The sequence below is a fragment of the Trichechus manatus genome, unplaced genomic scaffold, assembly GCF_000243295.1.
Source record: "Trichechus manatus latirostris isolate Lorelei unplaced genomic scaffold, TriManLat1.0 scaffold00041, whole genome shotgun sequence".
Classification (NCBI taxonomy): domain Eukaryota; kingdom Metazoa; phylum Chordata; class Mammalia; order Sirenia; family Trichechidae; genus Trichechus; species Trichechus manatus.
The window spans coordinates 4,252,501-4,266,033 of NW_004443977.1; the positions used below are offsets into that span (position 1 = coordinate 4,252,501).

At 38.3% G+C, this 13,533-nt stretch overlaps 1 protein-coding gene across 21 annotated transcripts in view; it reads right to left on the minus strand.

Annotated features, from left to right (window-relative positions):
- The window catches only part of IKZF2 (IKAROS family zinc finger 2), a 180,313-nt gene extending 168,783 nt beyond the window's left edge, over positions 1 to 11,530 (minus strand). For 3 of the 21 annotated variants that reach the window (XM_023731258.1, XM_023731261.1, XM_023731242.1), the window contains exons 1-3: positions 9,409 to 9,629; positions 7,810 to 7,858; positions 6,872 to 6,979 (exon numbers count right to left, since the gene is read on the minus strand). In XM_023731258.1, the coding sequence (XP_023587026.1) occupies positions 6,872 to 6,979; positions 7,810 to 7,858; positions 9,409 to 9,411 (160 nt within the window). In that variant the 5' untranslated portion in view covers positions 9,412 to 9,629. Of the gene's footprint in view, positions 1 to 6,641; positions 6,835 to 6,871; positions 6,980 to 7,809; positions 7,859 to 8,173; positions 8,287 to 8,455; positions 8,919 to 9,370; positions 9,630 to 9,772; positions 9,870 to 10,621; positions 10,839 to 11,393 lie in introns of those variants that run through there. The other 18 variants (XM_004376283.2, XM_023731253.1, XM_023731259.1 and 15 more) reach the window with 16 other exon arrangements.
- Between the last annotated feature and the right edge of the window lie 2,003 nt (positions 11,531 to 13,533).

The window sequence follows — 13,533 nt, forward strand, 5'->3', positions numbered from 1 at the left end:
GTGTGTGTGTGTGTATCTCAAAGTTTTCATAAAGGATCTGAATAAGCATATTAAATTCCTTGGCTGTCAATGTGGCAGAACTCACCACTATTTTACTAACAAACGCATCTTCACATATTTTAAATTACATATTTACTTATAAAGAAATACGTTACAGAATAAAGACTTAAATCAATACAGTAGAGGCACTGGGGTATATGTCATACATTAGCCTCATGTTTTTTTTTTTAAATAACTTAAAAGTTATGCTATTAAATATACCACTAAATTTTAAAGAGAAGGGCTGGCATATTTTAAAAATCAGTGAGTCAATCACATCAATTAATCCAACTTCGGAGACTACCATAAAAGGACACCATTAACCAAAGAGAGTTCATTGAAGCCTGTGCTCATACATTTCAATATATAATTTTGATTTAATGGGGTAACTGGGGAAATAAGATCACTGATCAAATGCTGACAATTACTTACGGGAAATTCTTTAAGAATTACTGAACGATTATTTTATATTTTTGTTTCGTTTTGTTGTACATAGGGTTGCTATAAGTCAGAACCGACCCAACAGCACCTAAAACAACAAATTATTGTTAAAGTAATACAGGAGCAAAATATCCAAAACACGTTAGTTTCACTAATTAAGAAAATTCACACTTCTGCCTAACCTATCCACCTGCCTGATTGCTATTCCCACCCAAATTTTACAGGTGTTTCAAACTCTCCGTATCCAGAACTAAAGTGAACTAAATCTTTTCCTGAGAACCTGCTCCAGTATTTCCTATCTCAGCTGATGGAACCTACTACCACCCACCCAGTAATCTAGGGATCATGGTCCTTAACTTCCTCCTCTCCTAAACCCTACTATCCAAGGCCTGTCCAATCCAACCTGTTGAATATTAGTAACTAGTAATTATTGGGACGGATTACCCAGTAAGTAAGGTAGGCATTGGCTTACCTACTAATCTGTAGTGTACAATTTCACATGGGTTTCACCACGTCATGTGCAATTGTGCAATACAGATTAGTAAATAAACACAGTTAAGCCCATGCGTACCTTGCTTACTGGTAAATCTTCCCCGGACTAATTTGGATTAATATAATAACATTATATTACCCAAATTCTTCCGTTCCTTTAGACTCCCACTACCACTAGCTCTCATAATTCTCACTCACTCATTGTTAAAGATCCCCTAGCCTCTAGCCTGGTCCACATCCACAATCATTTCCCCACTTTGTAGCCAGCGTGATCCATGACAATCAAAAGACTGAAGACACCTGCTTTGTTAAAAGCCCTGGCTTCCTTGAAAATGAAATCAAAGATCCCTTGTCATATGAAATTGTCCATCATCTTGCCCTGCTTAACTCTCCAGTGTCATCTCTGGTCTCAACTTTCTAGACTCCAACTTTACACTCTAGAAATACCAAACTGGTTATATTCCCCAGAATATTTCATGTTATTTCTCACCTCTGCTCATGACGGGTACATGTTTACTGAGAAAGCCTTCCACTTCTCCCCTAAATCTATTCATTTAATAAGTCTCAGCTCAAGCAGCCTCTCCCTCTAGGAAGTCTTCCCAAACTAGACTAACTTGCCATCCCCCAAAATAGTCAGGGCACTGGGCTTAACATAGCATAATGCCCTGTTTAGCTATCTTTCCCACTAGAATGTGAGCTCCCAGAGAACAAGGGCTCTCAGTTCTAAGCAGTCTTAAAAACTGGAGAGGGGAGAGCAAAGAAAAAAATATAGCACGTTTGCTATTAATTCCCTGCACGTACATACTTCCCTTTCTTTACTTTTTTTCCCCCACTTTTGGTACATAGTTATAATACCTACTTCTGATAACTGCAGAGAAACCAAATCAAGCTTTTTTTTAAAAGCTGTCTAAAACATCCAAACTCCCTGAGGTACCAAATTGCTGGGCTGAGGACTATGGGGACCATAGTTTTGGGAAACATGTAGCTCAACTGGCATAACATAGTTTATAAAGAAAATATTCTACATTCTACCTTGGTGAGTAGCGTCTGGGTTCTTAAAAGCCTGTGAGTGGCCATCTAAGATACTTCACTGGTCTCACCCCTTCAAGAGCAAGGGAGAATGAAGAAAACTAAAGATACAAGGAAAGATTAGTCCAAAGGACTAATGGACCACAACTACCATGGCGTCCACCAGACTGAGTCCAGTACAACTAGAAGGTGCCCGGCTACCACCAACTGATCTGACAGGGATCACAATAGAGGGTCCTGGACAGAGCTGGAGAAAAATGTTGAATTAAATTCTAACTCACAAAAAAAAGACCAGACTTAGCGGCCTGACAGAGACTGGAAAAACCCCAAGAGTATGGCCCCCAGACACTCTTTTAGCTCAGTAATGAAGTCACTCCCGAGGTTCACCCTTCATCCAAAGATTAGACAGGCCCATAAAACAAAACAAGACTAAAGGGGCACAACAGCCCAGGGGCAAGGACTTGAAGGCAGGAAGGGACAGGAAAGCTGGTAATAGGGAACCCAAGGTCAAGAAGGGAGAGTGTTGACATGTTGTAGGGTTGTTAACCAATGTCATAAAACAATATGTGTACCAACTGTTTAATGAGAAACTAGTTCGTTCTGTAAACCTTCATCTAAAGTACAATAAAAAGAAAGTAAATACAAAAAATTTTTTAAACTGTCTAAAAAGTAAGAACTAAATCTAAAATATGCTGGGTACTATGATTCAAAACAGAGCGATATTTTACTTCAAGCCCATCGGGTGTTATATTAGGGTGTGTCCCATGGAAATCCAACCAAGGGTGACTGCCAAACAAAGCAATATAGAAGACAACTCAGAAAGCTGGCAAGTCCCATAACATAAGCTAGATTCAAAAGAGTATACTAAGAAGCTTACCTAATATCACTCCACCCTCTTAATAACACTCTTCTATAATACTATTTTTGTCACTAAAACATGGGTCAGTATTGGGCATGGTGGGCACCCTGAGACAGTGATATTATAGAGAGATACTAGTTAAAGGATCTCACACAAAATGTAACATCACAGTTTTATGTTCCAGTCCTGACAACTTCATCCTTCTGCTAAGCAGCCTGAAAGGTGATTGATTTCTTCAGGCCTCAATTTCCACATATGAAAAATAGAAATCATAATATATTTTTGCTTCACTAGGTTCTGAAAATGGAAACTAGCTAAGAAAAAAAATGATTGTAAAGTACTCCAAAAAGAATAAACTAGATTCCCTAACCTGATTATTGGTCAGAGCCTTGTAAAACTAGAATTACTACTTCTCCCAATTCCATACGTGCCACCTGGCCATCAAACTGACTGATAAATAGTATTGACTGAGCAGTTGATCCATGCAAAGGTTTTAAAGTAGTAGAAACAAATTTTGTGACATGGTGTATTTTCATACGATTTAACTACCTGAAAGAAAATTTACTCACTGGCATAATAAGACTAGATTAGAAGAAAAATAAAATTCATTACAAACAACTTTTGAACCTGAAATATTTTTCAAACTAGTCAGCAGCAGGTGTAAAACAGTTTGCAACTGATACTCATGCAACTATGCAAGAACTGGAAATGAGCTAACCCAGAAACAGAAGGAATCACAAAGTAAGTCTCATCCGATGGGCCAAAATACAATATGGATTATTTTTATATTGTTTTGTCTGAGTTGTCTGTCTCAGATTCTAACGTCCAGATTCTATTTTTAAAATCACTTAACACTGTGTATTTCCAGTAGCCATCAAGGCATATACTGTCATCCCTGACACTGAAGATTGTCAGCCAACTCAATATGTACACTAATGATCTCAGGCAACAATGCCCATCTTCTTATCAAAGAGTTCCTTATTCCAGAAAAAAACGCCTAAAATTCTCCAAGAAATTTCATTCTAAAACATAGGAAGTAGTCATTATTAAATGTTAAGATCACTAATACCTCTTATTTCTTTTTAAGATTCTCTTACATGCTGAATTTTAAAACCAAAAACTGTCAGGCATTACAACATTTTTAGTTCTCTCCCAAGTTGCTTGTGCTCTATTCTAGCACTGTCAAATAATGATAGCTGCTGTCGTTATTTTTTATACAGTAGCTGGCAGCAAGTTGTACAGATTCCCTTCATCTCTGAATGGTCGCCAAATAAGCTAAACAAATGACTAGGACCTTATAGTTATACTGACCATGTTCCTAAAGCCACAATAAGTGGACTATCAGAGCTGATCGACCCTATACGGCCAGAATGTTAGTTATTATAAAAACCAAAGGTTTTACATCTTTTATTTTTTGTAAACTGTTTTAAAATAACTTTTTACCCTTTACAGTATATTTTTTATCTACTCCTCTCCTCCCCTTGCTGCTATCAGAGACTATATTTTTCTACAGGTTTTCATATTTCGTTTTGGCTTTAATACTTTCAATTAAAATTGTAATTCTGTTTTGGGAAGCAGTAGCCCCCTCCCCACCCCCAGGAAGTATATTTGAAAAAATGCAGGAAACAAATAAGCTATTTTCACTTAATAAAGCCAACAATGCACGTAAAGGGTTTTAGGAAAACAAGTGATCTTGGACACAGTGATGTGACAGGTCACACACACACACAAAATTATTTCAAGTCCCAGAAAAACACCTGAGTGACTGATTCTAGGTCTCTTGTTCTAATTACTAGACAAGCGTCCCTCTCTATCACTATTTGCTTTGGCAATCTAAAATGCTGATATTCTCCTAGATCTAACAGAGAGGAAAAATGGGTATCTTCTCCATCTAACACCTAAGTGGGTAACCTAGATACTGTAAATAGAGGCCACATAAAGGATGCAACAGACAGCTCTGAAGTGAGAGCCAAAATATTTAACCTGCAACCCTTTGGAATAGAACCCGAAAACACATGTAGACTAGCCAAAAACTCTCTACTAACATGGAATTGCCACAGGCTAACAAGCTAAAAAAAAACAATAAACTCTTTACCAAACAGAATTTTACTGTCGTTAGGCGAGAACAGCTCAAAATATCAAAGGCACAGCTCTTATTTGTTTAAATTGATCATGTCTACACTCTGCACTGTTTATTTAAAATAGATGGGTAAACTGCCTTTTTGAAGGGAGTATGTGCAAAACCAAAATCAAATTCACAAGGAGCCAATTAACCAATTAAAAAGCATTTTCCAGCTGATATTCTGGTGGTGGCTAGGAAAAGACTGTCAAAGGTCTCTGATTAACAGTTACCATCTACCCCAAATATCCAGTGTATAGAAAGCCAATGGCTAAATATTTTATTTAACAGAAATTGCCTAGGAATCTATCTTTACTCTTTAAGAAATTATGTGAAAATTGTTTGAGAAATAAAAATGTATTCTACCAAAGCACTAGTAACATTGTATGCTAAAATGTAAAAACTGTACTGCCTATATTGCAGTAGTATAACTTGTATCAAACCAACAGCCAAATTAATTTTAAAAAAGTCTAGTGCTACAAGATCCATTATAAGACATTAACACTGTAATTTAGTATACATCCATTCACTAATTTTAATTGGTTTTTCTTTCTACATGTAAAGGAATTTCAACAACTCCTGCTAGAATGAAATTTTCTTAAGAGTGCTTCCCATTAAAAAAAAGAAAGAAAACTTTTAAATAAATTTACACAGTTCACTGATAACTTGAAGACTAGCTTGAATCACTTGAAGTTAATGAATTGCAAAATACATTCATCATGATGGCTTCATCAATAGTATTCTGTGTACTTTTGCTTATAATTCAAAAGTCTTTACTACTTAGAGAGCTTGTCACTTTATAACAACCTTAAGTTTTGAGAACTATAATAAGGATGTGAACAGAAAAGTAATCTTCAATCAGAATTAATTTAAGAATATACACAAAATTCCGTAGTTCAGTTTTCTTTTACTAAATACTTGTTTAAAAAAGAAAATGCCTTTCCAAAATATATCACCCAAACAAAACTTTTTAAATTTTACTTAGATCCAAATAATGTATATAAGAATATATGATATATATAGCATACATACGTATAAGAATATAACACATACCAAAAGTATAAGGGAAACACAAGGTTCCAAATTACTGTGAGCAAAAGTAATAGAGTATTTGCACTCGATAACTAAACTGGTAAACTCTTATAATTTTAAGAGGAAAAAAAACCATATTCTTAATAAATAAAAGTTATTTTATCTTCTGTCATTCTAAGTATGTAAATTGTTCTTTTACTACACAAAAACAATGTATACTACATCAAGGAATGACCCTTTAACCAAAATAGCCAAAACTGTCTATTCCTGAAAACTCAAAACATCCTTCCAAATTTTTTTAGTTCTTCTCTGGACAACCTACAAGACGCTTTCACTTTGTTAGAGAAAAGAACGTAAATGAGTTCCATAAATTTGTAATCATACTTCACTTCCAATATTTTGAAGGAGGAACCTTCACATGTTCTAAAAAAATAAAAGAGCAGGTAACAGTAATTCTACCACTGACGGACTAGCTTTGTACCAAGGCAGTATAAAATTATTTCGTTTTTTTTACAGTGAAATGTCCTTCGGAAACGACGTGTTTCCATATTTTTTATCCAACAACAACAAATCCAGTCACATAAACCAGGCAAGTCAAAACAATAACCAGAAAATCCTAACATTTCTTACCTGATACAGGTAAGCACCAGCTCCCAAATGCCACCTTGGGATAGTTCAGACTAGTAAGCAGACTCATGTTTTATGACACTAAAATGAACAGGAATAAATCTCTGTTGTTCTTTCTTTAGCAAAATCTATAGCAGTAGCTACACCACAATGTGAGAGGACCCCACAGACCTAACAAATTCAAATCTGTCGCTAGAGAGATGGAAAACAAAAATCATAAAATGAAGACTTACTGCTTGTCATGTGACTTGGTGAGGCATGCTGTCCATTGGGTGTGCTTGAGGTGAGGTCAATTGCCATATTGGAGTGCTCCCTTTCAGGTGAAAGCTCATTGTCACCTGCTTGCAAAAAACAAAATCTTTTGGTCTCTGTTCATTGTCACATAAAATCTAATCATTTAACTTTGCTCCATACATGCAGTGTCATTCACAGTCTTGAAATTTTAATGTGATATATTTTCCCCTTAAAAGAAGCTCTAAAGAAATATCCTTTAGAAATAAAATAGTAAATGAACAAAACTACTAAAAGCTATAGCCAGCCCACAATAAAAAAATAAATAAAATGCATTATTGCAATATCGTTATCTGTAAAATAAAGGGAAGTGAAGTAGTTGATTCCTAAAGTAACTTTTAATTGAAAAAAAGTTTTCTTTTAACATCTAATTTAATTATTAGGTATACAGTATTTATGACGAGCATTTTCCAAAATGCTGGCTATCATAGAGTTAGATGTTTGAAAGGAGAGTTGGCTAAGAAAATGTCAACTTAAGGAAGCTAATTCTCTTTCATATTACGTGACCGAAAAATTAGGTTACAGAGTAGTAAATATTTAGTACACGCCATTATTAGTACACATATATGTACCCTGACCTGTTCTAAACTTACAGTAAAGTTAATGAAAAAGATCAAGTAGGAAAATGTTGATCTGCTAGGCTACTACTGGTTTTAAATATTATTCTTAATACAGTAGATAATCAGTTTATTTCTATATTTCCTTCTTAATTTTGTCTCTGTGCTGCTATTTCTTCAAACTCATTTAAAGGTGAGATTTTGAACAGACAGAAAATAAGAGTCCAGAATTCTTGATAAAACTTATAATTCATGAACTAAAATACAGGGAAAACAAAAGTAATTTTATTACCAATAACAAATTAATGAAAATGAATACTTACACGTTATATAGCCATCAATAGCCTCTGTTTCCATAGTCAAAGTGCAGTGCTGCAAAATAAAAGATTATGCCCTTACAACAATGATTCCTTTCAGTATCTGCCATTAAATGCTTAACTTATTTGAAGCTCCAAGCAGTAAGCCCATGTTGCTGCTGCTGCAACCTGTGCCCAAGAAACATACTACAGTGTACTCTATGTGCTCATTTGCAAGTCACTGAACTCTTTCTGCAAATGATCTGATTCCTGCTGGAGATAGGATACGAAAGATAAGTGTGCTTCAAGATGGGCTGTAGCAAGAAAGGAATGCTTCTCTTAATCAGAATTTACTTGGTTTAAAGAAAAAAATATTGGAGGGGGGCCACACCTTGAATGTGCCAGCTTTAACTGGGATTCAAGTATTTTACCATTCACTAGTTCCACAATCACACTGCAGTTTGAAGACTTCCACAGTATACAGATAGCTCTATTCACAATTGTTGCAAGTTGGTTCATCATGTTCTAATGGGGAGGGGGGGGAGGCAAACAAACATACGAAAACAAAACAAAAAACTTAGTGCCCAAATGTGTCTCCAGGATTTCTGCAGCAGTTACCCAACTCACTGACTTGTATTGACATTTTAGCCTACCCCAAGTTCTGTATAAGCACCTGTTCAACGTAACCTTAATTTCCTGCCAGATCGCGGAGGGGTATAGATGCCAAGCCTGCTTAATACATTCTGATTTTGAAAATTTCATAAACTTTTGTGCACTGGGGGAGGCGGAATAACTTTTTTTTTTTTAAAGTCTGGGGAACTATTTTCATGTACCAATGACACAAAACAAGAACTTAATTCTCAGAAACAAAAGTAAATTGTATGAGATGACACCCCCTAGCTTTGATTTTACATCATGAAAAAGATCAGAAATCTAACTGTATTTTTTGAAAGAAAAGTTTAAAGAATTGACATGTCCTAAGGAGTTTTTTTTTTTTTACTTTTTTTTTCCTTTGGCCCTGGTCCTTTTTGCCTTTAGTTTCAAAACTCTCACTGCACCAGCAGCTAAATTATTCACAATGAGCCATTTCTGTATTGATCGCCAAGTATATTTAGCCCTGGCTCCTGGAATTTCTCCATTACTTACTGGAAAACAGGCAGCTTCACTTCTTGTCTCCAAAACCACTTCCCTTCTCCCTCCCCTTCCCTTCTTCACCACCACCCTCCCCCCCCCAAAAAAAAAAACTTTTCTTTCTTTCTTTATGGAATAATCAGATCAAATTGCCAACTCAGTCACTACATAGCACTTAAATTTCAACCTGCTGCACTGTTATCAAATTCTTTCAAATTATGATTACATAAGGCTTTAAAGAAAGGGATCCGTAAAGTTTAAAAGGGGAGCAGTTTCTTCGGATATTTTACAAATGAGTATCTCTTTAAAAACGTACACATTTAACACACACATATTAAAAAGAAAGAAACGTCAGGGAGAAACGAAAGAAGTCTGCCCCATCAATGAAAGGGTTATTAACCCTCAGAGAAGGAAAGAAAGAAAAAGAACAGGAGAAAGAGAAACGAAATGTACATACAAAAGAAATTGTCCTTTTGATTAAAAAAGATTCATCACCATTTCCAGCTCTGTCGGGAGATCTCAGCTTCTTCTAACCCCTCAAAGAGGAGGTGACAATGTCGGGCTGAAGATAAACGAAGAGAGAAAGAAAGAAGTTTTTTGTGTTTTCCCCTTCTCTCTTTCCCTCCCCTGTCCCCTCCTGCCAAGCCCCCTGCAGAGTTCAAGGCGTGGAGGAAGGAAAAGCACTTTACAGGTGGGTCATTTGGAGCCCAAATCCTGCAAACAGATCGGCTGATAAACAAAACCAAGAAATGAGAGAGAAGAACACCCCCCTTCTCCTCCTCCACCTCCTTCCACCCCTCCCCCTCGTCCCTTTGGGATGGTCTAGTAGGAAAAGTCACTCAGGAATGGCACCACGTACTTTCAGGAAAGAAGGAAAAAAAAGAGAGAGAGAGAGAGAGGTCAGTCAGTGCTACAGCAATGCGATTAACAAGAAGAGAAAAAACTTGATCCACCGGTTCCTTAAGAATCGACCAAAAGCTAAGACAAGAAAACTGAAAGAAAAGGGGGGGGGGTAAAGGGGAGGGACAGTCAGGCAGAACCCAGCGAGGAACCTAGGCCAACTTCACAGGACTGTTTTTGGCCCTTGGCAAAAAAAGAAATAATAATAATCTTAATTCCATCTCTTTCGCCCATACTAGAACCTGTCAAAGTGATTTAACTGCTGCCTTTTTACGTGTGTCATACGAGTTTAGGGTTTTTGGTTTTTCGGGTTTTTTTTTTTTTAATTCCGACATGATCTGGATATTACCTTCTATCTGGACAGCTGCAATTTATTCCAGGCTACCCAATCTCCTTGGAATTCAAGTTAAAACAAAGCAAAACAAGCCCAAATTCATGACAGCTATAGAGATGAGAACTGATTAATCGATTAACATCCCAGAAACAGATTACGAGGGGACAAGAAATTAAGACAGAGGATATCATCTTCAACCCGATTCCCTGAGCGCCCTTTACAGAAATCATTATCCTAATCATATCCACACTCCATCCCTCCCAGAGAAAAACATCTGTATTATTATTATTACTGGTTAACAGCAACAAGTCATTTGATCACATTACAGTGCAAAACGAGATGCTATACAATTACACTTAACTTTGAAAACACTCCCCCCTTTTGCAAATCAGATACACATATTTATATATAATCTATGAATAAGAAGACAAAACGAGCTATTCTTCACCACGCAAAAGCCAAGCGGAGATTTACCTCAGCAGTGCATGCAGTAAAATAATCCCATCACCCTTTTGTTTGTGTTTACTGTTAGTGTGTCCTCTCTCTTTCTTTCTTTCCTGTGCCTAACGTGTGTTTGTGCACTGCAGTTGGTGGTGGAAACTAAGGCAGTGGATCTGTAGCTAAGGGTAATCCTGTTTTTACTTCCTCCATCTTCAGCGAGGAGCAGGGTTAGCCCGGGACAGCTGGTCAAACCCCGAGAAACCGATCCGGTGGAGCCCGAGCACATCTCCCCCGCCGGCCGGGCTCGCGCAGACGCCCACGGGCGGAGGGCGGGCGGGCGGCGAGGCCTGGGGCGCGGGCGGGCGAGCTTGCGTGCGCGCGCGCTTGCCTGCGTGTGTGCGGGGACTGGGAGCCTTGCGCGCGCGTGTGTGCGTGTGTGTGCGTGTGCGCGCGCGTGTGTGTGTGCGTGTGTGTGTGTGCGCGTGTGTGTGTGTGTGTGCGCGCGCGCGCGTATATGCGTGTTCGCGCGTGTGGGCGCGCGGGCGGGCGCGCGAGGGCGCGTGTGCGCGTGTCTGCGCGCCCGGCCGCTCGGCGCGCTCGGCAATCGATTACAGGACAAGTGCTGCCCCGGCGGCTCCGCGACGCGTGCACTCCCTCGCGCCCACCCGCGCGCCCGGCCGCGTCGCCCCCCCTCCTGGCGGCCCACAGACCACGGACCCTGCCCCCAAAAGGGAGCCAGGTAACCTGTTTACCAGCGTGCCTCGGCGACCCCCGCCCACTCCTTCAGAGTCATAATAAATCTCACGTTTTGCCCAGCCGGAAAGGAAGGATTGGAACAGTGAAGGGAGGCTCATTTCGGCCGCGTGAAGTTTTCTTTCCAGCTGGGATTTTGGTGAGGCCAGGCGAAGGGAGCAGGATGGCGATCCGGGCGCCCGGCGCGGAACTCCGGGATAGTCTTCCTGGCTCGAGTCGGGATGTGCGCGTGGACCCACCCACTCGGGCTTCGCAATTAACTGTGCGGTACAAGTTCAAAAACAGCACCCGACGAACCAGTATACGAATCAGGATAGAGGGGTCCTCGAGAATGGACCAAGAAGGAAATTCGAGTTTGAAATGAAGCTCAACTCTTACTATTTTGAAAGTGCTTTACATTGCAAGTTTAAAATTAGAGTGTGTACTTGCTTCTTCACCCCCGGGCATATGCCACATCCACCAAAGTCAAAGGAAACGATGAGCGTCCAAAAAGTTGTAGCCTGAGTGTTAAGTGTAGCTCATCAATATCATGTTAGTTATGGCACAGCTTTTTTTTTTTTTAATTTGGAAAAACTTTTTATCATTACGAGAAAAACAAATGCATTTTTTTTTTCTTCAAATAGTAGCACTTGGTATCTTCCTTGACCACGTTTGTAAAAAGAGGGAATGGAGACTTCTCTAATTAAAGGGAAAAAAAATGAAAGGAGCTGAAAATACTGAACTGTATAGTCCGGATGGGTTAGATATGAAAACATATGAAATTATCAGGACTGCCAAGCGATATTTCTCAGAAACGGTGTTACAGATTGTGAAGAAAATCGTGTTGAAAGAGTAGGAACAGGCACCATACACCTACTCCTTTCAAGAATCCCAGAAATACTTGCGGAGCTGTTTTTTCCCCCCCTGCTGAGGAAAGATACATTGAAAATAAAACCATCAACTATATCTTAAGCAACCACTCTGGGAAATTTTCAAGAATGTCTTTTATTTAGATTTTGGGGTGGGGAGGATTCATTTACATTGCTACCACGTAATGGTACCCTATGACTTGTTTTAATACTAAAATTTCATAATGAATCACTTTTTAAAAATTTATTCCATACATTGTATTTGCTAAACAACAATTGTACCAATAGACTCATTTTGTAATTATTTGACATTATAATTGGCACCATACTGCAAACGATTAACCAGTTTTCATAAAAGAGCAAATCATTTGGGCTCAAACTTACAATTACTTTACGATTATTTTAAGAGAAATTACAGTTAATGTAAATTATATACAGATATTCCCAGGGTTACGAACAAGATCGGTTCCTGAGTGTGTTTTTAAGTCAAATTTGTAGGTAAGTCAGAACAGGTACACACGGTTCTTATTTAGACTTTGGCACAAAAAGAGGAGCCCTCGTGGTATGGTGGTTAAGCACTTGGCTGCTAACCAAAAGGTCGCTGGTTCAAACCTACCAGCTGCTCCACGAGAGAAAGATGTGGCAGTCTGCTTCCATAAAGATTACAGCTTTGGAAACCCTACAGGGAAGTTCTGCTCTGTCCAGTAGGGTCACTGTAAGAATTGACTTGTCACTAACTGGTTTGGTTTTAGTGCAGATACAGCAAGTGAAGGTCACTGTGATGAAGAATTTGTTGTGAGTAGGGGTTGGTTCAATTCTTTCAAAGTGAGGGTAAATTTACATAACATTAAAGGGGAAGTATGAATTGTCCGTAAGTTGAATGTTCATAACCTGGGGACTTAATGTGTTGGTAAAGGAGATATTTGAACCCATTAGGCAGCTAGCTAAATAAAAGTAATTTTCCTAAAATATTTTAGAAAGACTGAACAGAGAATTCCACAGATCATTCTAATCACCTCAATTGACAACAAAGACTTTAATCTTAAATTAGGAAATTACAATGTGTTCCTATCAATAAATGTCCAGTGTATAAAGAGTAACATAACTTCTCTAAACTGACATAAACTCCTAAAAACTAATCCTAAGTGTTTAAAAATCTACGAAGATATCAAAGTCCTTAGAAAACATGGATTAAAACATTCAACATTGAGATGAAATATCTGGTAGTTGAAACAATGTAATTCTTTAGTTGAAAAGGATCTATGGTAAAGTCTTAAGTATTCATCCTCTAGTTCCCCAAAGCTACCACTTTGATAGAGTCCTTGCTCCTGGCTGATTAGTGCT